The 23,659-nt window shown below is 49.6% G+C and overlaps 1 protein-coding gene across 7 annotated transcripts in view; it reads right to left on the minus strand.

Moving 5' to 3' along the window:
* Positions 1–23,659, minus strand: part of Rph3al (rabphilin 3A-like (without C2 domains)) — a 151,531-nt gene that overhangs the window by 23,265 nt on the left and 104,607 nt on the right. For all 7 annotated transcript variants that reach the window (XM_013503520.1, XM_005402634.2, XM_005402633.2 and 4 more), the window contains one exon: positions 547–721. In XM_013503520.1, coding sequence (XP_013358974.1) covers positions 547–721 — 175 coding nt within the window. The remainder of the gene's footprint in view (positions 1–546; positions 722–23,659) is intronic.

The raw sequence follows: 23,659 nt of genomic DNA on the forward strand, positions 1-23,659 counted from the left end.
TGGGGTTCTTTATCCCTGTCTCATCTACCTCTGGAGACTGCAAGGATGCATCACGGGCGCTCTGGAGGGTCCCTGCAGCACTAAGCACGGCACACCCACCTCCGCGCAGCCGCCCCAGAGCCCACCGGCACTGGACAGCAGGTCAGCTGGCTCGTTAGGACAGGGGAGCCAGGAGTCCTCCCCTCCTGAGACATAAGACCGGCACAGGGAAGAGGCGGCAGAGGCCTGTCTGGGAAAGACGGGTCGTCATACCTCACAAAACCCCTCTGTTGACAACCTATGCCTTCAAAAAGCCATGACAGTGGGCCCGCCCCCCCAATTAGTGCTTTTTTGGGACACTGCTCCCAGACCTTCTCCCCACCTCTCTACATAGAGCACATGGCCACCAAGCCGCGGTGAGCAGCCCTCCCTCAGGAGCAGGCGGGAGCTGAGGGCCCAGGGAGGGGCGAAGTGTGACATGAGCCCCAGGGGCCGGGGCCTGGGTCCACGTCCGCGCGTGATAAACCCATCTTCAGGCCATCCTGGGCGAGGGGCCACCGGTCTTACCTCTCCCTCGAGCCCACGTGTAGACGCGGCTGGTCTCAGTGCTTCTGGGCTCTGGCTCTGCCCGTTCCACAGAGAAAGGCCGGAAGTGGGGGTCATCAGCCCAGCCTGGGCTCTTCGGGGGCGAAATATACTTGGGGAGCCCTTTGTAGAACCAGGCCCCCGACCTCTTCCAGACCTGGGGAGGGGAGAGACGTGTGCTGAGCGCGAGCACAGGACAGGGCAGCTTTCTCCACGCTGAGCACCGCAGGCCCATGGTTTCCTGCCGTTTACCGGCCTATCCTTCCGGCCAGTGATAGCAGACGCGGAGTGGAGAGCCTGGAGCATGTGTGAGGGAAAATTCCGCTTCTGTCCTCCCTGCTGAAGGAGGGTGGTCATCCACCTTTTGAGGACACAGGACAATGGGAGTGAGTTCTGGGGATGTGAAATACCGACTTTAAAATATGTTCCTGCCAGCTTGAGCCACTGATGGTACAAACAGATCCAACTACTTTTATCAGTCTTTTACTATTAAAAAAAAGGTCTATAAATGGACCAAATCTAGTTAGTTGCTTGAATTTGAATAATTACTACCCAAATATACATATTAATACTACTCATAGCAATTAAAATTTATTTAACAATCAACAATTGTATTTCATTAAGTTAAAAAAGAAATTTATTTATATTTGTGAGTTTCTTTAAATATACATTTTTTGAGAAGGGGTTTTACTATGCAGTTCACACTGGCCTTGAACTCACTATGTAGCCCAGGCTGGCCTCAAATTCATAGCAATCTTCCTGCCTCAGCCTCCCGAGTGCTGGGATTACAGGCACGCATTACCACACCTGGCTTGCATTACAGTTTTTTAAAATACCACTTTATTTTTTAAATAAATACTTGCATTTTATTTGATAAGCCAAGGAAATCTTTTTACACTTTTTTTTTGGTACCGGAAATTGAACTCAGCACCTTGCACTTGCCAGGCAGGTGCTTATGCCACTGAGCTATATCCCTGGCCCCTTAAATACCATTTTAATGTTTTCCTTAAGGAAACGTAATATGATGACCTCTGGTCTGCTAAATCGGCACTTTTATTTGCATTATTATAATCAAATCCCCTGAGAAGCAGTACAAGTCTGACGGGACGGTCAGTGCACGACGGAGCCGCTTGGCAGTGAAACATGCACTAAAGCCCGTCATGAGTGTGTAAAAGATGACCTCACACTCTCCCATTCTTCTCTTACAGAGGGGATCTCGGAGGGGCAGCATGTTAAGGGATGGGGGAAATGCATGCAGAAACTGTCCGCTGCTACCATCTCTGTCCCCTCCAAGTCTTGGAGCCCTGGAGATGGCCTGACCCCCATCCCCCGGCATCCCTGTCGCCCCAGCCTCTGCAGGAGACCTCCGTGCCCGGAAGCCCAAGAGTGCAAGGCTCTGTGGAGTCTCTGGCAGTTGTGCCTGTGCGAGGTAGGATGTCCTCACCACGGCCGCGCCACCTGCACTGAGTGTGGGGCGGGCAGACTCTTGGACTCAGGGGACCCCCTGCACCCTATCAGCCCTGGCAGGGTTACTTGGGCTCCACTCCTCCTGCTTCTGCACACAGTGGCCCTGTGACTTTTGGGTAAGCTACTTAACCTCTCTGAGCTTGCGATTCTTCGTTGGTGAAGTGTGGTAACAGTGCTTGCTCAAGAGGGCTGCTGAGTGCTCTTGGAGAGTACTCAGCACAGCAGCCAGCACCCAGGAGGTGACTGACAGATGCCATCTGTCTTTCTGCTGCCCATCTCTCTTTCCTCTCAAGGCTCTGGCCGCGTGACAAGAGGCTTAAGGAACCACAGGCCAGGCCGCATCTCTGTATTTCAGACTGCCTTGGTGGCTTCTGCAGTGGGCACAGAAAGGACCTGAATCTCAGAGCCTCAGATTAGAATTCAGAGCAGCAGCCAAGATAAGGTTCCTAAACTCTTAATGCCTACTTCAGACAGCACCAAGTGCTCTGTAATCCCTTTCCCTGGGAAGGAAATACATTTGGGGCCTCGAGGAAGGCGGGCTGGGAGCATGGAGGGCTAAGGTCACCTTGTCAGAGAAGAGGAGGCGCTGGCGGTTCTGAGCAGACCTCGCACGTCTGAACCCCGGGTCTGTCACCTGCAGCTATGTGATTTGCATGCACCGCCCGCCCTGGCCCTCAGTCTCTTCACCAGGAAGGTGGTGCTCAACTCACGGGTTGACAGAGGGGTCCGACCCACAAACAGACATGAAATTCCAAGGCCCAGCGCAGCCACCCACGGACATGACACTTCTGACCACTACTGTTACCATCCTGCCATTTGACAGACAGGCCCCCTTTATCACCAAGGGGCCAGATCCTCTAACTGAAAGGAAGAATTTAAAATCAGAAGACCAGAGTCAGCCTGACTCCCTCTAAGACAGTATTTCCACTTTCCAAATGTCTTTGGCATTCATGCCGTGGGATGTTAAGAAGAGCCAGGCCAAAGAGAGAGACAGAGAGATAGAGAGACAGAGAGACAGAGACGTACTAATTCCTGATAAGGTTAAAGCAAGATGTGAACGCAGAACTTCTCAGAGCCTTTCATTTGCTAATGTGTACAGAACACATCATGCCCCTGCTTAAAATCTGTCTGGCTGGTTTTCTGGGTCTTTTTTGTGTCTGCTGAAGAGATTCAGTCCTACCAGTAAGTCTGCATAAACTCGGCACTTAACTGCTCAGCGCTAACTGAATAATATGCATCTGTTTCTCCAAGTACATAGTGATCACTTCTAGGCTCCAGAGTGCCAGGCTTGGGATTACCAAGTCCAGACCACGCCTTTGGCACAAATCATTCCCTGCTTCCTTCCAGCAACCCTGTGCAGGTGGGCCTGGGTCTGTGTAGTTCTAGAACAGCGCAGATTGGTGGGACGAACGCTACATGGACCTCTGGAAAGCCTTCTGCGACCGTCTTTATATATCCAAACTGGTAACTGCACCCAAACTCATGTTGAAACTTATCCCTGATTCACATGTTATTGGTATGTGGAGGCCAGAAGGGTGGGGTCTGGTGACGGACTGGGCGAGCATGTGACATCTTTGGCCTCCTTACTGTACGCCGGGAAGGCCCGGGCCTGATGCTGGGGCCATGCCCCTGGATGCCCACTGCCCGTGAGCAGAGTAAAATCCTATCCTTTATCAATGACTTCTCTCGGGTATTTTGTGACGATGGAAAATGAACTAAGACAGTAATGCAACGTCTTAGTCATTTCCCTCGTCCCGGACACACAACACTGCAACTTAAAAAAGGACAGGTTTATTTTGTCTCATGCGTTTGAGAGGTTTCAGCACAGGCTCACACACAGGAACGCCATGGTGGGAGCCCTGCCTCGGAAGAGGGCATCGCAGGGCATGGCAGCAGCAAGCCAAGGAACAGCGGAGGGGCGGCCTCCAGGTCACGGCCCAGGGCCTCTTCCCCCTTCCTACCATCAAGGTGGCTCTAGGGCCCTGTGACTCAGTCTCCTTCCAGACGCAAGCAGCTGGTCTAAAATCCACAAAGTGAAAGATGAGGCCTCCTCTCTGCTTCTCAGAGGCACTGAGTGCTAACAGTTCTTTGAGGAAAGGTTGGTATTATCCCCACTTTCCAGATGGGAAAATGGGGGCTGTAACAAGTTCAACAACTTGCCCAAACTAGCAGACCCTGTTGGCCTCTAGCCCACCCTGGAAGCTTCAGGTCTCACCCCAACAGTTTACCATACAAAGTAGCTGCTCACTGAACTGCGGGTGTGCCCTCAGTGGTCAGATAAGACCTCCATGCTAAGTGTCCTAAGACTGGATGCCCAGGGGTGAAGAGGGAGGTGAACCAAGGGGTAACAAACCACCAAGAGACCTTCTGCATGCCTCCTGAGAACAGGTGTACAATCCGAATTCAAGGGCCCTGGGGCTAGGGGTACCAGTAAGAGGCTCCCTCGGCCTCCCCCTGCCAAGTGAAGGCCGGAGGAACTTCGGTGCAGCTCTGCCTGCTCTGCCTTGGTGCTCCGGCGCTCTGTCCTCCAAGGGCTGGGCTGGGGCTCAACTGAAGCCAGCACTGAGTGCCTCTGTGAACAGTGGACATGCGTGGGCTCAGGACCCATGACACCCTGTTCCTCCTGCCCCACCGGGAAATGGCTTTGTCTTTTGTTTCTTTCCTAAGAAATACGTACATACCACATAAAACTAGGACAATAACAACAAAGGAAAATGAAGAAACTACAGGCTGCGTGTCATACTACGGCACAGAGAGAGCCCTGCCTAACACTGCATGATGAGTCTCCTCCCATCCTTTCCTGGGCATATACACAATTTTTTTTTTCTTGTTTGAAAAACACGATAAAGTAGCTCCAACCTGTTTCCCCTACCTGCACTATGTCACAGCAATGGTTCTGTGTTAACAAGTAATGGTCTCCATCATCATTTTTTAATGGCTCCATGGTTGGGATTTATTAAACGTAATTAATCCAGGCCCCCACAACGGACAGTAGAACTACTTCCAATTTTTCCCTCATGAGCTGCACCGCAGCCAGCATCTCTGCGCAGACACGTGCATCATCAGACCGTAATTGGTTACTGCCTTAGGTATAGTCCAGGAAGTGGAACTGCCAGGTCAAGGGATGTATATATATTTAGGTGACGATGCAGATTGTCAGACTGCCCTCCAGGAACAACAGTCACTTCTGCAGCATGGCACACAGGTGTCCTCAGGGCCAGGGCCTTGTATTACACTCAGGAGTAGTTTTGTGGGTGAGGGCTTAGAAGGAGGCATCTGTCAGCTCCCCGGGTTCCCAGAGTTGGGAGCTACAAGAGCGACCATGGAGCTGCCCTCGGAGATGGGAGCACAGAGCTGAGGACATGGCCCGTGCTCCCTGGTCCTCATCTCAGTGCCTCCTGTGCTCGTCCTCTGTAGGGCAGGACCATGGGCCTGACTCACAGATGTGCATGATCTGTTTAAAAGAAGATTTTAAAAGCTTTTCTTCTTTTAAAATATACATAACAACCAGGCATGGTGGCACATGCCTGTAATCCCAGCATTGGGAGGCTGAGGCAGGAGGATCACTGTGCGTTCGAGGCTGGCCTGGGTTACAAAGTGAGTTCAAGGCCAGCCTGATCTGCATAGTGAGATCTTGCCTCAAAAAGACAAAAAAAAGAAAAGAAAAAAAAAAACATAACGAAATTGACTGCCTTAACCATACTATTTATTTATTTATTTATTTACTTACTTACTTATTTATGGTACTGGAGATTGAATCCAGGGCCTGTGTACTGAGCTATATCCTAAGTCCTTTTTTTCATTTTTTTTGAGACAAGGTCTTGTTAAGTTGCCCAGGCTGGGCTCAAACTTGCAATCTTCCTGCCTCAGCCTCCCAGAATGCTGGGATAACAGACATGTGCCATCATGCCTAGCTCCCATTTTTAAGTGTAGAGTTCAGCAGTGTTAAGTACATTTACACTGTTGTATGACTGATCTCTAGAACTTTTTTCATCTTGCAAACAAAAATTGTACCTATTAAACAACAGCTCATTCTTTTAGCCCTTGGAAACTACACTTCTGCTTTCGTCTCTACGAATCTGCCTGTTCTAGCTTCCTCACATAAGCGCCCAGCATAACGTCACCAAGGTTCATCTATGTTGCAGCATGTGTCGGAACACCCTTCCTGAGACCGAAAACGATTCTACTGTGTGGATCCCATTCATCTACCATGGACGCTCAGTTGTGTCAACCTTTCAGCTGTTCCTTTCCTCCTTCTCCATCTCCCTGACTAGGCTGTATCTCTAGGAGAGAGGGTGGATGCTGTTTTCTGACCATTCTATCTGCAAACTCCTAGCATACGCCTGACACATGGCACATGCTCAATACATGCTGCAGAAACAACGACGCTGGTAGCCATGGGTAATGAGCCAGAACACACCCCAACCCGCAAAGTCTGCTGTCTTCCTGGGTAAGTGGCCTGGGGGTTTTGCTCAAATTCTTATGATTACTCAAATGGACCCCACTATTTCAGATTAGAAGAGAGATGCCGAGGAAGAGCCCAGCAGGGTATGCTGGTGGGGAGCAAGCCCCAGGCCCTCCCTGTGTGCTCCAGCCCCTCTTGTCCCCTCCTCCCCTGGCACGGGACAGACACTGGGCCCCACGCCTCGCCTGACCTGTGGCAGCACCCATCCCACACCACCTCCACTTAAAAACACAGTGACCAGTAATTTTAGAAGACAGAAAATGAGCACAGGGTTTGAAGCGTCAAGTTGAGCTGCATGAAATTATTGGTCATCAATCTTCTTTTGGGATATGCAACCCTCCAAAATCTAAAAAACCTCATCAGCTCCCATATTTATGAGCAGCAGGGGCAACAACCCCACAAGCCTGCCAGGCTGTGCAGCTCCCTGGGGCTCAGGGGGCAGGTCCATGGCTGACCAATGGATCGGTCAATCCCAGGTGTCCACTGTAGTGGGGACTGCGGTCTCATTCTCTCCTATTTCAGATCGTCAGATGGCTCACCCTGGCCGCCCCGAATGGTGAGGGTCTTGGGCTGGTGCAAGGAGTGGCAGTTCCTCAGTCCTTACATCAGAGCAACCAGAGTACACAGGTGTTATCACCCAGCACAGGAGGAGCACCTTGCAGATCTGCGTCATGCTCTCAGTACTTCTGGACAATGACTTCCACGCAGGTGAACGGCCCGGCGAGGCAGGAATGAGGATCCCAGGTGGGCTGAGTTCCTTGCAGCAGCCCTGCCCCGTGCACATCCCCGACCGTCTCACCTCACTGCCCATCCTATGCTGCAAAACGCACAACCGAGGCTCTCGGTCACGGGACCTCTTCCTGTGCAGACTCATCCCTTGCTGCCTGGCATCAACACCTGTCCCCTACCCCAGAACAGAGGCAGGAAAAGCCCTTCGTGAGAACTAACCGCCACTCCAGGTCAGGCTATAGACTGGAAAGCATGCATTTTCTGGAGAAGCTGAGCGACTCTGCAAAACCACACTCTGCTCCCCATGTGTGGTTTGCTGTGATAAGGCCAGCAAAGCAGCCGGCCTTGAAAATGCCATTTAATGAGAAAAGACCCATACAGCCGCCATGGCACTTGCGGAGGGTGTCTGGCAGCATTTGATGCTTCCTGGTACCACTGCTTTGTCCTCTGCTTCGAGGTTTTCATTAGGATTTCAGCTCACGGCCAACCTGACTGCAGACACTGATGGATATTAGCCAAGCTGTTCCCAGGGAATTTTAATTACCACGATAACAATCACTAATCACTGGCATTTCCTAAACGGTGGTGGCAGGAGAAGGTGGTAATTGCCAGGGCCCTGTTGGAAAGAAGGGGAGGCCCAGGGGAGAGGGTGGGGGAGGGGAGGCTGAAGACCCTTGCCCATTGCTCTGCCCCTTCTGTGCGTGACTCCGTCTCCTTGTCTCCCAGGTACATAGCGTGACTCTGGTTAAGTGTCTCTGTGGCTCAGATGCCACCCTCTGCCCTTCACCCCACGGGTCAGAGCACGGACAGTCTGGCCCTGGCACGTGCTACTCCTACCACCTGCAACGTCCTGCCTTGAGCAGCCACCCTGCCCTGGAACTCTCGGTATCACTTTGTGCAGAATCAGGGCTCCTCCGCCGTGCTAGCCTGGGACAGCACGACACATCTGGGTTGGAGTTGAGGTGCATCCACTTTCCTGGTCAGTGCAGAGCTATGCCTGTGCCACCTAGGGGTGGGTGCCCAGGACCTAGAAGGGACCTGTGATGCTGTGGACCAACCAAATTAATGGAGAAGGCAAAGCAAAGGAACTGTCGTTGGAGACGGAATGAGGCCTTGTTTTCAGGAAGAGCTTGTTCTGTCAGCCTGATAAGCTTCAGGCTGACCCAGTCTGGAAAGGCCATGCGAAATGGTCTGTTCCAGAGTGGTCCTCTCCTATACACTGGAGCCAGCACAGGGGTTACTGCAAAGGTCTCACTGCGGCAGGGGAGCGGTGGGCTGCCACGCACAGTACTGGCTTCCAGGAACCAGCAGGCAAGCTGAGCTCCACAGCTTGGCCAACACGTCCCCAGAGCCCTGCCTCCCACCAGCCTGGCACGGTGCTCTCGTGCCCTGGACCATCCTGAGCTCTGCCTACACCTAGGAGGTGTCCAACCAATATGCCAGCCACCAACAGAATGCATGCATATATTTGAAGGCTTTAAGTCCCTCAGGTTACTTAGCAGAAACACAGGCTTTGAGAGGTGTTATGGGCCAAACTGTGCCCCCCAAATCTGTATGCTGAAGCATCAGCCCCCACCGTGACTATATGTAGAGACAGGGCCTTTGGAGGGTGACTGGATTTAATGAGGTCATCAGGGTGGGGCCCTCATGAGGAGACTGGTGACCCTATAGCAAGAGATCCCAAGAGAACTTGCTTCCTCTTTCCCTCTGCCAGGTGAGGATGCAGTGAGAAGCTGGCCTCTGTAAGTAAGAAATAGAGCCCTCACTGAGGACTGTGTTAGTCAGTACCTCAGGTATAGACTCCGCAGTCTCCAGAACTATCAGCAAGAAATTCCTGGGCTGTGGGTGCTTAGGGGTAGAGTGCTTGCTTAGCATGACCAAGGCCTGGGGTTCAATTCTCAGCACCCAAAAACAAAGACAGGAAAAAAAGAATGGCAGTGATGGCGAACCTCTTAGAGCTTTCAATGATACAAACAGCATGCTGCGGGATGTGTGCCATAGGTTTGCGATCACTGGTCTATGGTATCTTGATGTGTCGGCTAACTGATGTGTCAGCTAACTGATGCGTCAGCTGACTAACAGAGAGAAGCTACCTAGGTGACTGTAGTGGATGAAACATGGCCCCAAACTATTTCTGGTCCTCCCTTCCAGAGGTGGGGTTTATTTTTCTGCCCCATTACTCTGGTCTGGTCTTATGACCAAGAGGATCTGGTGAAGTCAACATGTGACTTCTGACCGGGCCTCAAGAGGCTCTGAAGCTTCCTCTCCCACCTCTTAGAAATAGCACCTTGCTCACTGTAGTGACGGATGAGATGCAACATGGAGAAGATCCACATCACCCCAGCTACCAGCCAGTAGGACAGACAGGTGAGAGAGTCCCTTGGGGAACTCCTCCAGATGAACTGTGATGACACAGCTGCTAACCACTCTAGGGGAGGTCAGCAGAACAGCCACTCTGCAGAGCCCAACCTGTAATAACAAGTGATGAGCAGACAAGGGACGGTCACCTTAAGTCATTTAACCTCTGCACCTCTGGCAGAAGCATCCATTCTGCGTCACTACTTCTAAAAAAGAAACAGGTTGCTAACTGAGTAAAATACAAAAGTTTCAGAGACCTAAAAAGATAAGTTCATGGGGCTGGGAATTTAGCTCAGTGGCACAGCACTTGCCTGGGAAGCGCAAGGTCGTGAGTTCAATTCCTGGTACTGGAAGAAAAACAAAACAAACAAACAAACAAAAAGATAAGTTCATTTACCAAACAAGAAAAACATGCATTATGAAAAAGGAACAATTTGGGGACTAAGAAAGGTTCCTAGGAAGGATAAATACCATGTAGAAATATAAAAACACAAAGTAAAAACTACAAGATAGAAATGAGATATGGAATGTAGAACACAAAGATAAAGAAACAGAAAAATGTGAAAGAAATGATAAGTGACAAAGATGCTTAATTTGAGAATGAAATTCCTAACACAAGAATAGAAGAAGCAACAGAAACATTTTCTGAGGCTGACATAGAATGTGAGGCTGTATATAAAAGGTTTTGTTGATTATAATGCAGGAAAAATGAAAAGTATGAAAGCAATAAATATACTCATAAAATCACTTAGGTAAAAATATGAGAAGATCCTAAAAGCTTCCAAAAAGAAAACACACACACACAAAAAAACGAACAGGTATCCTATAAAGGAAATGGAACTAGCAGGGCATCAGACTTACCACTGGCAACACTGAATGCTAAAAGACTCTGCAAGTGGAGTTCTGAGGCCAGAAGACAGGCATTCCTAAGCTGACAAGGGTCCTAAATTTCCCTTGCACACGCCCTTTTCAACAAGTTAAGGATGTGTTCCAGCAAAATACAGGGGAAAGACAAGAAAAAGGAAGACAAGATCCTGCAAAGTGTCTCTAACCCCAGAGGCAGGCCACGGGAAGTTGCATGCAGACAGTTTTCAGTAAGTAGTCCAGGGCAGAGTCATGAAAGGATTTGAGGGGATTCTCATGGAAAAGAGAAGGCTACACAACAGAGCGCAAGTGAGAAGCTGTATGACAGAACACATAAGTTTCTCTTTTTTTTTTTGAGACAGTGTCTTACTGTCTGGCCTTGCCAGCTTAGGCTGGCCTCACCTCCTAAGTGCTAAGATTACAGCTGCGAGCCACTATGCTCAGAAAAAGAATCTTTTTTTTTTTTTTTTTGCATTGGGAATTGAACTCATGACCTTGCACTTACCAGCAGGTGCTGTGCCACTGAGCTATATGCCCAGCCCCAAATAATCTTTTTGATCATGATAGTAGGAACACTTTCCTTGGGTGATCTAAGGGTTAAGGTAGTTATCAAAATGCAACTCTTGCATACCATCTGACAATGAGGTATTTAATGCTTATAAAATAAATAAATAAATTTATTTTTTGTCTTTTTGAGACAGAGTCTCGTTATGCAGTTCAGGCTGGCCTTGAGCTCACTTTGTAGTTCAGGCTGGTCTCTAACTTGCAATGATTCTCCCACCTCAGCCTCCTGAGTGCTGGGATTACAGGTCTGTGCCACCACACCCAGCAATTTATTATTTTAAATCTCTAATAAATATTGAGCATTTTGTATGTGCTAGACACCATTCTAGGAACTTTATCCATAATAATCTAATTAACTCTCACAAAAAATCCTAGGGGGGCTGGGGATTTAGCTCAGCGGCAAAAGCGCCTGCCTGGCAAGCGCAAGGTCGTGAGTTCGGTTCCCGGTACCGGAGAAAAACCAAAAAAAAAAAAAAAAAAAAAAAAAAAAAAAACAAAAACAAAAAATCCTAGGAAGTAGGCAGTATTATTGTCTCTATTTTATACATGAAGAAATGAGGAAACCTGGTAGAGAATAGTAACTCAAATAGGGATGAATGGAACAAAAATCAGGACCCTGCTTGCCTGCTTAACCTTACAAAAGGTTACTATAGAAGTTTTACCGTAGAAGGGTGTAGTGGCACATGCTTGTAATTCCAGCACTCAGGAGGTTGAGGCAGGAGGATCTCTGAGAGTTTCGAGGCCAGCTTGGGCTACAAAATGTGAGTTCAAGGCCAGTTGAACTGCATAGTGAAACTGTCTCAAAGCCAACAACAAAAAACCCCTTTACTATATTCAGTGCTACTCAGTGATTTTAGGACTAACTAGAGACAAAGTGTCCTGTGTTTTCTTAGCTTCTGTATTTGTTTATTTGGCGTCTATTAACCACCGTGTCAAACTAATGGCCAAAGCTGTTTACATCTCCCCTACAACTCAGCTTCCACAGGCACACAAAAGTCTTCTCACAGAGCCAAAGCTCAGAGATGCAGCTCAGCTGAAGAGCACTTGTCTAGCATGTGTGAGGCCCTGGGTTTGATCCCAAGCACGGAAGGAAGGAAAGAAGGGAGGGAGGAAAGAAGGAAGGAAGGGAGGGAGGGAGGAAGGGAGAGAGCAGAAAAAAGAAAATCACATTACATATACTCCAGCTAAGCTAATCCCGAGTCCATGGCCCCAACAATCTCCTGCAACTCTCATGCCCCAGTGCAGTACTTCCCCTGCCCTCAGTCAACCGAGGGCCACAAATAAGCAGACACAGCTTCTGTGTCCGAAACCTGTCGGAATCATTTACGAGAGCCGATCTTACGCTGTCCCTGCCCTGCCCTGCCTTTCCTGCAGAAACCCCAGTGACAGCACGGCCCATACCTCCGCTGCTCCCGCTTCCCCACCAAGCCTGGCGCAGCCCCAGGTGGCCCTACTCGGCATGGTGAGTGCTTCTCTCCACAACGGTGGGCAATAAATCCCTCCCCTGGCCTTAGCCTTTATAAATGAAGGCACAGTCACCTTTATAAATTAAGACCCATCGCTTCTTGGCCTTTTGGCAAAGAACAAGTGTAGTATCTGTTCTTATCAGTTTAATAAATTAAGACCCAAGCACAAATTCTCAAGCGTGGAAGAACTAATCACTGCTCAGGAACAGAACCTAAACATACGCTCCTGACAACCTGCTGGTTAAGGTACAATCTAGGAAAAGGAGGAAGTGAGGGAGGGGAGGAGGGAAGAATAGAGCCCGAACTCACAGTTCACCCAGAGGGAGCCGAAGGAAGAAGGAGGAAAAGGTAAAGTTACAAATTTCATCAAAGAGCTAAACAATGATAAAATGATTAAAGAAGCCGAGGGAAAAAAATAAAGATGCAGAGGGGAGGGAGGACACAGTGTGGGCCAAGCCAGCCGGTTCCCACCTATGGCAGCACAGGCCAGCACTGCGGATCTGAGCCGTGAGGGAGAAAGGCAGGGAGGAAGGAGCGGGGAGGACCGCGCAGGTGAACGGCGGCGCCCCGGGCGAGGGAGGAGGCCGGCCGGTGATCCATCCCCCAGGAGCAGATACATTTCTCCACAATGGGACGTTTTTCCTTTCTTTTCTTTGCAGTGCTGGGGATGGAACCCAAGGCCTCGTGAACACTTGGCGAGCGCTGTACCACTGAACCATATCCCCAGCCCCGATTTGATTTTTTTTCCAAATCGCTTGCATTACTTTGATTAAAATGAAAATATAACAGATGGGTAATTGAATGTTGATGTTATTCAATCCCTGGGCCGCGTGGCAGGCTGACACGTGGGGAGCTGGAACAGTCTCTGGCTGGTACACTGAATGTAGATACGGCTACAGGGAAAAAAGCTGGAAGCTCAGGAGAGGACAGGAAAGCAGTAATTTAATTTTTTTTTTTTTTTTTTTTTGTAGTGGAGCAAGATAGGAAAAGACGTAGTGAAATTATTACTGGCCACTTAGGTTCAGATGCTTAGGTTTGTTCGCCACTGACCAAATCAAAGAGGGCCATGTATTTTGGTAAAAAAGAGAAAAGGATTTACTCAAAGCTAGCTCTGAGGAGATGGAAGGGCCTGTTTGCCTCAAATAACCATCTGACCATACACAGGTGGGCAAGGGTCTTTTATAGTACGGAACTATCTCACCCCGAAGTTCCGGCTAACAGCTGGGCTAGCCACACTGCCCCACCAAGTCAAGTTGAAGACTGAGAATGCATACAGCATGTGTGACTTCCAAGGGATGGGGTTTTTTAAAATTTGTCTGTTTGTTGAGACAGGGTCTTGCTATGTAGTTCAGCCTGGTCCTGAACTCACTACTGTAGCCCAGGATGGCCTTGAATTCACAGCAATCCTCCTGCCTCAGCCTCTTTAGTGCTGAGATTGCAGACGTGCGACACCATACTTGGCTCCCCTGGGATAGGTTTTGACTGGGTATGTTTGTTCAGATTTTCTGAGCAAAGATGCGAAGCAGATCATAGGCCTCTTGGTCACATTTGTAACCGCAGAACTAGCACAGGGATGGGATTGACATCATCTGCTCTTCCAAAGAGCCTAGGATGGTTCCTCCACTTCCCCCTGTAATCCAGAGAATGGCTGTGATTCTGACACTAGCAGGCACTGTAGGTGATCCCCCAAAAGAGCACCAGCAGACACACTCATTCTTCCAAAAACATTGTTCAAAGGTATAGCTCAGTTGCCTCACAGAGGAATTAAAATAAAAAGCTCCAGAAGGGGGGACATGTGCTAACAGGACATCCAGTGGTCAATAAAATACAGAATTCAGTCCAAATGACTAACATAAGTAGCTCTACAAAATATAAAAATGTGAAAGCAGTTATGTTTAAAAAGCAGATATAAACAATTCAGTTAACAACAATAATCTGATCCAAAGTATCAGACTGTCTCAATGAAATTCAAGAAATGGCTAGAAATAAAAGCAATAGGTTCTTCATTCTTCATGGTGAAAGGGAACTAATGGAAGTTTTTCTATCATAATGTGATTAGATAAGTATCACTTCAAATATTCAAAAAATTACATATATGCACATATATCTGTCCGTGTAAGATAAACCAGCAGAATGAAAACTAAGGGAAAGGTCTGTCATTCTGTAATACTTAACTTTCTGACAGTTTACTTTCTTCCTTTTCTCTCTCCCTCCCTATATTCCTTTCTTTCATTTTGCTTTATATTTTTATTTGCTGTTGCTTTTCTTTTTCTTTTGGCAGGAAGTAGGTTTAGGCAGTTAGGGATACTCATTCATTCAAATGGCATCTATTAAGCATCTCTGACGTGTTTAGGTTGAGCTAGGAAAACAGGAATCGAATGTCCTTGTAGACACAAGGCCTGTCACCTGAGTCCACGAACAGCCTTTGTTCTCTGCCACTGGGAGCCTGAAAGCATGGCCCATGCTGCCCTCGGTGGCTATGCTGCTCAGGGATGGCGGAGCTAAGGTCCACCTCCTTCCCCAGGGAGCCTCCACCGGCTGAGGCAAAGCTGCCAGCAGCTTCCTTCTGCTGCCTGCCTCCCAGCCCAGCCAAGATCTGTTCCGATCCAGCTTAATTTGCTGACTCCTAACTGAGGTGTGAACCGAAAGGGGAGACCACTCCCAGGAGTATCAGCATGTTTCCATTTTAAAGATAACACTTTCTTTTTTTGGTCAGTGCTGGGAACCAAACTCAGGGCCTCAGGCAAGCAGGCAAGAGCCCTACCTTTGAGCTACATCTCCATTCCCAAGATAAACCTCGTGGGTATGTGTACAGTTGGTGAGGCAGGGAAAATCCCTCTGCCCACCTCCACCCTGGCAGGGCGCATGAATCTACCCTGCCACAAAGCCGCTTGCCTCTGGGGGTTGTGCTGGCGGGTGGTGGCTCCCCTCAGGCTCTCTGGACCTCACCAGGACCCGCGGAAAATCTAGCCCCAGTGCCAGCTGCCATTTTTCCCAAGTCCCCAAGGGCGGGGAAGCTCCAGCCTAACCCTTTGGAGTGCTGGTTTTCTCAGGGCTTGAGTCAGTTTCCTTTTCATTTCAAGTGGGTTTGTGAGCAACCAGGTCAGCCTGGGAGGCGGGCATCTGCCAGCACAGCAGAAAGGAAAAACTGCGGTGAGAAAAAATATTCCGAGGGTGCTATCTGTTTTCTTGACAGATAATTTAAACACCTTGGCTGGATCATTTCAGAACCAGAGGAAATGCTTTGGCTTCCATTAACCCCTGGAGAGGGCACTGCCTCTCAACGTTACCACAATTACTGGTGAGGCATGTCTGTCAGCGTCACAGGAAGATGGCAACTACTGCTCGGTCGCAATGGCAGGGAGGGTCCGGAGTGGGTCTGCGGACCCCCTTCACATAGCTTGCCCTTGGGCTCCGGGCCCCATGGGTGTCCCCTTGCCCTCGCATCTCCCATGTTACCTGGGATGTGGGAACCTTGATCTTCTCTCTGCTCCCAAATGCTGCTTCCTCCTCCCTGCGTCCTGACTGGTCTCACAAGTTCAGTAAATCTGCGGTGGTGGTGGTTCTAACTACCACTCTCAATCACTCGCATGGTCAACGTTTTGCACACGCTTCCCCTTACTCTTAACTCACAGGCAGCACGAAACCCTTTGGAGTCCCAGTATTTTACTCTCTTCCCTGTTCCCTCGCAGGTCTGCGAGGAACCTGTGCTTGTGGGGAAGCCAACCTCTGCCCCCAGGAGGAGGCGGCTGCCCACAGGAAATGAATAGGGGCTGGAAGTAGAAAATTGGATGGGCCAATTATCCTGCGCCAGGTCTTTTCAGAGGAGACTCATGATTTTGATTCAATTCCCAGAACAACAAATCTGCCTGTGTTTAAACACAGTCTCAGAATTATGTTCCAAAGCCAAAATGGAACCGTGTCTGGGCTGACCTCGCCTGGGCTGAGCTCTCAGGTGGGTGTGTGTGGGGGTCTTTCTTCAATTTGGGGACACTTTCCTCACCATTTCCCATCGGTCTCTTTCCCTCTCGGGGAAAACCTGTAATCCTGAGGTCCCACGGCCCTTTCTGCCTTTCGTATTCAACATCCTTTCTTTCTGTTCAGCTCTTTGATTTTCTTCCCCTTGTATTCTCGGGAATCTTACAGGTTTTCCTTCTTATCACTGGGCTCGATTATTTTTCTGTCTGATTTTAATGGTCTCCTGTTATCCTTTGGATGTGTGCCTGTGAAACGCAGCACACACACGAAAGTGTATTTCATACACAGCACATTTCAAAGAATCATATTCAAATAAACTCTTGTTAACTTGTCAGTTAATCAAATATTGCCAGATCCGAGAAGCCCCCCTATGCTAGAGGTAAGCAGCATCTGGAATTCTGTGTTAAGCAGTCTTCTTTTTCTTCCCAATTTAAAAAACTGCCCAGGGGTGAATTTCTAACTAAATATATTTTAAAGTCATTATATATTCTTTAGTGACTTGCTATTTTTTTTTTTCCACAGTGCAAGGGATTGGATCCAGGACCTCATAAATGCTAGGCACGCTGCTCAGTTTTTTTGTGTTTTGGGGACAGGGTCTCACTCTTCAGTCCAGCCTGGCCTTGAACTTGCTATGTAGCCCAGACTGGCCTCAAACTTACGGTGCCTTGTGAGAGCTAGAATGACAAGACTGCACTACCATGCCCAGTGCTCACTCTATTTTTAATCCAGCCTTTGGTGAGTTAGGCAGCACTTCTGTATTCACTGCTGTATACTACTTCATAGCCAAAACATATCCATCCACTCTACTGTGAACAGACATGTGCATTATTTGCAGATTTTTTTGCTATTACAAAAAATGCTGTGGCGTGCATTCTTGGCACATTTCCTGGGGAGCATGTGTGCCCCGCTTGCTGGGTCCAAGGTCAGGCACAGGAGACAATGCTTTGAGGGAGCTCCTGGGGTGCTATGCGGACCATGGAGCCGGGTCAGTGGGGATTGGGACAGAAGAGCCTTTCTCATTTCCTTTGAATATAGGGAGTACTGGGAGCTGGCCCATGACGAGGACACTAATTTCAAGTCAATGCAGCATTAGGAGCAGCAGGCCAAGTTCAAGGGTCAAAGGGACAGTCAGGTCCTGAGACCCAAAGGTAAGTCAGAGATGCAAATAGCTAAGGGGCTAGGCCAGGCTGGCGTTAGTTGAGGGTGTGTTAGCCCGGTCTGCAGTGCCTCAGTATACGAAGTTAGGGCAAGGCGGACAGAGGCAGGGACCTGGGAGTCCCACAGACAGTTGGGAGTCACTGAGGGAAGACAAGCCCAAAGGGCCACCTCTGTTCCTTTGTCCTGTTCTCCTCCAGCCTGCAGGCCGCTCCTGGAGAAGGTCTGGTGCTTGGTGCTGAAGGCAGGCCGTGGTTAGTGGTTTGGTGCAGATCAGGGGGAGGAAGCTGGTCTAGGAGCAAGAGCCTGTCTGACAGCCCAGGTTCACACCACAGCTCGGCAGGCCCTGGTAGCTTTACCCTGGCGTTGTTCCTTCAACTCCCAGAGCTCCCATTTAGCTGAAAAACAGGGACACTAATACCCATCTCACTGAGCCTCCTGCCCAGCCTACAGGAGGATCTCAACAAAGGCCAGTCCTTCCTGCCTCCTTCCTTCATCTGAAGAATTTTCTGGCAGCTTGGTGAGTGCACATCTTGAATTACTGCTTTAGGAGAGGGGATGGATATGTTGTTCCAGGGCTGGACACCATCTAGGAGCTTAATAAATACTTCCTGAAGGATGGAACCACCCTCAATTCCCCAGTCTCCATCTGTGAGACAGCTGGCTAGGGGGAGGGGCGCAACGATGCCAGCCAATGTCACTTGGCAGCTGAGAAACAGGCAGGAAAGTTGGATCCAAATTTTATTCTAATTAATGTAAGAAAAAGCCCAAATTCAGATGCTTCCTCCTTGGATTTTCACCTGCCTCCTGAGGACCAACAGGGAAGGAGGGACGAGGCAGGTTGCTGTGAGGATGGTGTCCCATCAGCGGACCCACAGGAACCAAGAGGCCTTGAACCTGGCTATGGTCAAGGTTGGTTCCATAGACTAGAGCGCTCCCAAAGCCACCAGCCTGTGAGCACAGCTGGTGCGGGTGAGTACTATAACCAGGGGACACCTGTGTAGTGACAGAGCCAAATCCTAGGGGCTGCGGGCCAAGGTGTTTTACCGAAGACCACATCCACCCCAAAGAGCCTTCTGCCACCCCAGCACTCATCTCAGGGGACTCGGGGCCCAGCACCAGAAGGCAGGGAGCCTCGTGCTCTATGGATACACTGTGCACTGGAGTGAACCTCTTTTGGGGACCGCCTTTGGCCCGGACAGCTGCTGGCCCCCACATGACACCTGCCTTACATCTTTGCTGAAACTACATCTTCTCAAAGTGGCCCACTCTGGCCAGCTTGCTTTTACTTATTTTTTAATTGTGATAAAATATATAGAATGTAAAGTTCACCACTCTGCCCATTTTTAGATGTACAATTCAGTAGCATTAAACGCATTAAAACTGTTGTGGAACCATCACCCACCACCCGTCCCCTGAAGCCTTCCATCTCCCCAGGCTGAACGCTACCATTAATCTCGAGCTCCCCTCTCGCTCTCCCCCTGCCCTGGCAATCACCAGCGCACCTTCCGCCCCTAGGAATCTGACCACTCTAGGTGCTCATCGAAGTGGAATCGTACTGTCTATGTCCTTCTCTGACTGGCTCGTTTCACTCAGCCTAACGTCCTTGAGGTTCATCCCTGTTGTAACATGTGTCAGAATTTCATTCCTTTTTGAGGCCAAATAATATGAATAATATTATGTATGTAACACATTTTGTTTATCCATTCATCTGATGATCGACGCTTGGGCTGCTTCCATGTTTTGGCTATTGTGAATGCTGCTGCTAAGATCATGGGTGTGTTAAGTATCTGTCTGAGTCTCTGCTTTGATTCTTTTGCGCGTACACCCGGAGGCAGAAATACTGAATAAAAGGGTGATTTTTTTTTTTTCCTTCTGATGACACCAACACGCTTCCATCCACAGTGGCTGTATCATTTTACATTCACACTTCTGGTGCACGGAGTTCCAATTCCTCCACATCTTCCATGCTTGGCTTGCTCTTTTTCTCCTCTCTCCTTCTCCTTAATAGCCATCCGAATGGGTGTGATATAGAAGCCAGTCTACCTTAGCACTGCACCCCCTTCCTACTTCGCCTGACATCCTGACCCCTCTGCCCTGTTCTACACTTTCTCTTCCTCATTTAACACCCAACAGATTACACTATCGGTTTGTTCATGTTTCACTGTCTGTTTCTCACTCTCACCCCTGCTCCCTGTTAGAACATACACTCCTCACAGGAATATCTGGCTGTTTTGTCTGGGCCTAATACAGTGCCTGGCACATAGTAAATGTGCAATAAATATTAGATGAACAAATGAATGAATAGAAAGTAGAGTTGCTGGAAAGTGTTCGGGAGGAAGACTCATCTGACTTCAACCCCTGGCTCTGTCAACTACTCCCTGCTGTGTTTTGTTTCTTTCTTTTTGGTGCTGGGTATGGAACCCAGGGCCTTGCACTGGATAGGCAACTCTCTACCGTTGAGCCCCACCCCAGGCTACGTGGTGTCTCTTTGCAAGTGTGGTGGATTGACAACTGATGGTCAACCTGCAATACCCAGCTGAACTGAATCAGCGCAGTGGTGAGTGTGGAGGGGGCACCTGAGGATTGTTTCTGGCGGCGTAAGAGGCAGAACTGGAGAAGAAGAGAAGCTGTTAGGGGGCTGTTGGTTCTCCTGGAGGAGCTTGTCATGTTGGCTTTCCTGATATGAATGCAGCTGTTCTCATCACTGAAGGAGCTCGGGACCTTACTGTTGCTGAGAATGGCTTCGGTTCACTTTGGGGGACCTCTAGTTCTTACTTTGAGCATCGCTTTCTGGCTCCAGAGGGGAAGGTGGTGCAATGTTCAATGTCCTGGAGAAGCTTTGTCAGGCTGGTTTTCCTAATATAGACTTGGCTGTTCTCATCGCAGGAGGAGCTCAGGACCTCGTCGTTGCTGGGGATGGCTGTGGTACTTTTCAGGGGAGCTCTAGTCTTTATTTTGAGTGTCACTTCCTGGCTCCAGTGCAGATCCCTCAGCCTGTTGGCACAGGTCCTTTATCCCGCTGGCACAGACTCTCTAGCTTCCATCACTGACCTTGGGGCCTTCCCAGCGCAGATCCGTGAAACAGGCCTGCATGAGACATTGTCATGGGCTCTTGGCCTCAGTTGGACTCATGGGAGGCATTGTTATGGGCTCTAGGTCTTCAGCTGGACTCATGCAGGACATTGCCGTGGGATCCAGGCCCTCGGCTGGATTCTTTCGTCTTTAGCGTGTGAACAGATTTCCTGCACTCTTTGTATTTGATTCTTTGGGTGGCTATTATAAAATGATCCTATAAATTATGTGTCCTGTATTGTTTCCCTTGCAAATCCTGGCCACAACAGCAAGTAACCTCCATTTTCTAAGCCTTGGTCTCTCCATCTGTCACAGAGATGGAGACTGATCACTTATGTACTTCACTGGGCTCCTGTAAAGATGAGAAATATTCACTGTCTGGGCCATAGCAGACGCCCAGCTAGTGTCTTCTATTAATAACTGGACTGCTTTGGTGCACATGGTGTGAACGAGCCCCGAGGACAGCAGCAGTGCGGCAATGAAGTTAGTCCCTTCTTAGTCCTGCTAGCATCTCCCAGGCCAGGTTCACCAGTGCAGAGGATCCGCTAGGCACCCTGAAGACAGGTGGGGACAAAGGCAAGAGTGGCCCACGCTAGGCAGACTGCTTGGGGGCCCTGCGGGTGCCAAGAGCCTCCTCCTCCTGCTGCCATTTGTACATGTGTGGGAGGCTAAGAGGCAGTGCTGGTAGTGGGCCTGCTTGGCAAAGAAGCAGTGGTGTGGGAGGCGACAAACACACTGAGGAAGTGCGACCATCCGGGTCCCCCAGGGATGCCCCAACAGCAGCCCAGAGCGAGCCAGGCACAGATGGCAGGGCGCTCAGGCAGCCACCCACCCCGGCACCAGCCACCCACGCCTGAGAGCGCTGAGGGGCCCGCAGAGGAGGGGCTCGGGCAAAGCTGTTTGCATCAAAAACCCAAGCTGCAAGGAACGGCAGGGCCAGGAGAGAATCGGTGTGGAGAGGCAGATGGCAGCTTGCGGTAAGCACAGGCTATGGTCCCAGGCGGCAGGTGCTGAGGGCGCTGAGCTGGGCCTGCTGGGAGGAGAGCTCCTGATTCCCCAGCCCCTCTGCAGGCCTGTGAGCGGGGCTGAGGAAGAGTCTCCCAGCAGAAAGCTCAACCGATCACTTCCAGGCTGGGTGGCTTTGAGATGATTTCAAGATCATCCATAGCTAGGTGCAGTGGCTGTAATTCCAGCCACTCAGGAGGCTGAATCAGGAGAATGGCAAGTTTGATGCCAGCCCGGGGAACTTATCAAGTCTCTGTCTCACAAGAAATTAAAAGGTCTGGGGATGTAGCTCAGCAGTAGAGCTACATTGCCATTACCTACCATGGCAATCCCCAGTACTGCAAGCCAAAAAACCCCCCAAACACTTGCAAAGCCACTTTTCTATTCCACAAATTCTTTCAGTTAAACCACCAAGCAGGAGAAGGTGATTTAAGAGCAGAGAATACAGACCTGACATCAGTGGGCACTGTGGAGCCACAGCTAGAGTCACCTTTTGATAAGATGCCAGGGAAATAAAAAGCACCTTGCTGGGAAAAGGTTCCAAAGTGATCAGAGTGGGGACATTTCTTTGAAAATTTCGCTTTCAATCAACAAACATCTCCTGAGCACCTTTATATGCAAAACACCGCAGGAGATACAGCAAGTGTTGGCTGCAGCTGGGCCTCCACTGAGGTATAATCAGGATGCGTGTGAAATCGGGAATGCAAAGCAAGTGCTGAACAGAGAAGAAGGCCCTAATTGTATTAATCAGCTTTCAATTACTTACAAATTGGTCTTCACCCCTTGCTAACTCATCCCTTCACATAACAAAGCCCTAAGTCCTCAGACGCCTTCTCCGAGGCAGAAGGAACGGTTTCTAGAATTCTTGGGAATCTAGATTCCAATTAACTTTTCCACTGATTACAGCAACTTTAAGTGAGTCACTGTTATTTTTTCCAATAGAGAAGAAAGGCCAAACAATAGATGAAGTGAATTTCCGGTCTGGAGTGTTTAGAAGTCCCCCAGTGCGGTCCTTTCCAAATCTAAGTGACACACGTAAGAAATGAGAGGAGGAGACAAAGCAAATCGCCAGCCCACAAGGGACTGATGATACGCCTGCAGCCAGGCTCCCCTCTGCTGGAGGTGACCCTCCCAGGCCACAGTGCAGGGAACAGCATAAAGCCACCCGGGGAGCCTTCCTGGCTCAGCAGAGCTGCAGGTTTCCGGTGCCCCCAGGCGCTGTCCTTCCTCTTCCACCTCTACCATAATCCCCAAGAGAGGTGACTCTCAAGGGTAGCCAGGCTGGCGCTGTGAACTGCATCTGGGAAGTTACACTGCCTTGCATCAGGCTCTGAGGGGGAAAGGAGGAAAGGAAGAGCGGCACCTATCAGGGCCTGCCGTCCTTCATGTCCAGCCCAGCTCCAGGGGCCCTTGAGGGCCAGGTCGCAGGAGTCAAAGTTACCCGCCTGTGGAGCAGAGTGCTGCAGGTGAAACCCCAAAGGGAAGGGGTGCTGAGAGACGTGCCTGTCGCCTCCACATCAATCTTGGTCTGCTGAGCTCAGTGCAGCTAAAGATGGACGGATGGGGACAGGTGTGGTCTGGGAAAACTGTCACAGAAGTCGGGAGGGCAAAATTAGACAGCTGTTGCGGGTGTTGGAGAGACAAAGCCTGGCCTTTTGTGAAACAGGCAAAATTAGGGAAATAACGGAGGCCCACAAGGAAACCAGAGAGGACAGAGCAGAAGCCAGATCTGCACTACGGGCAGGAGGAGGCAGAAATGAAGACCAAGGAGAAGACAGAAGTGGCTGGAAAGGGGACTCCTGTCCTCTGTTCACAGGAGCATCAACTGGTAAGGCTGCTTTGGAAAATAACTGGCAAAGACCTACTGAAATTGAACATGAGCCCGAGGCAAGGCTCAAGAGAAATCCTCTCCTGCGTAAACTCTGGAGAAATTCTTTTTTTTTTAACGGTTTATTTTTTAATTTTAAAT

This window comes from Chinchilla lanigera, unplaced genomic scaffold, assembly GCF_000276665.1.
Source record: "Chinchilla lanigera isolate Chin_1 unplaced genomic scaffold, ChiLan1.0 scaffold00080, whole genome shotgun sequence".
NCBI lineage: Eukaryota > Metazoa > Chordata > Mammalia > Rodentia > Chinchillidae > Chinchilla > Chinchilla lanigera.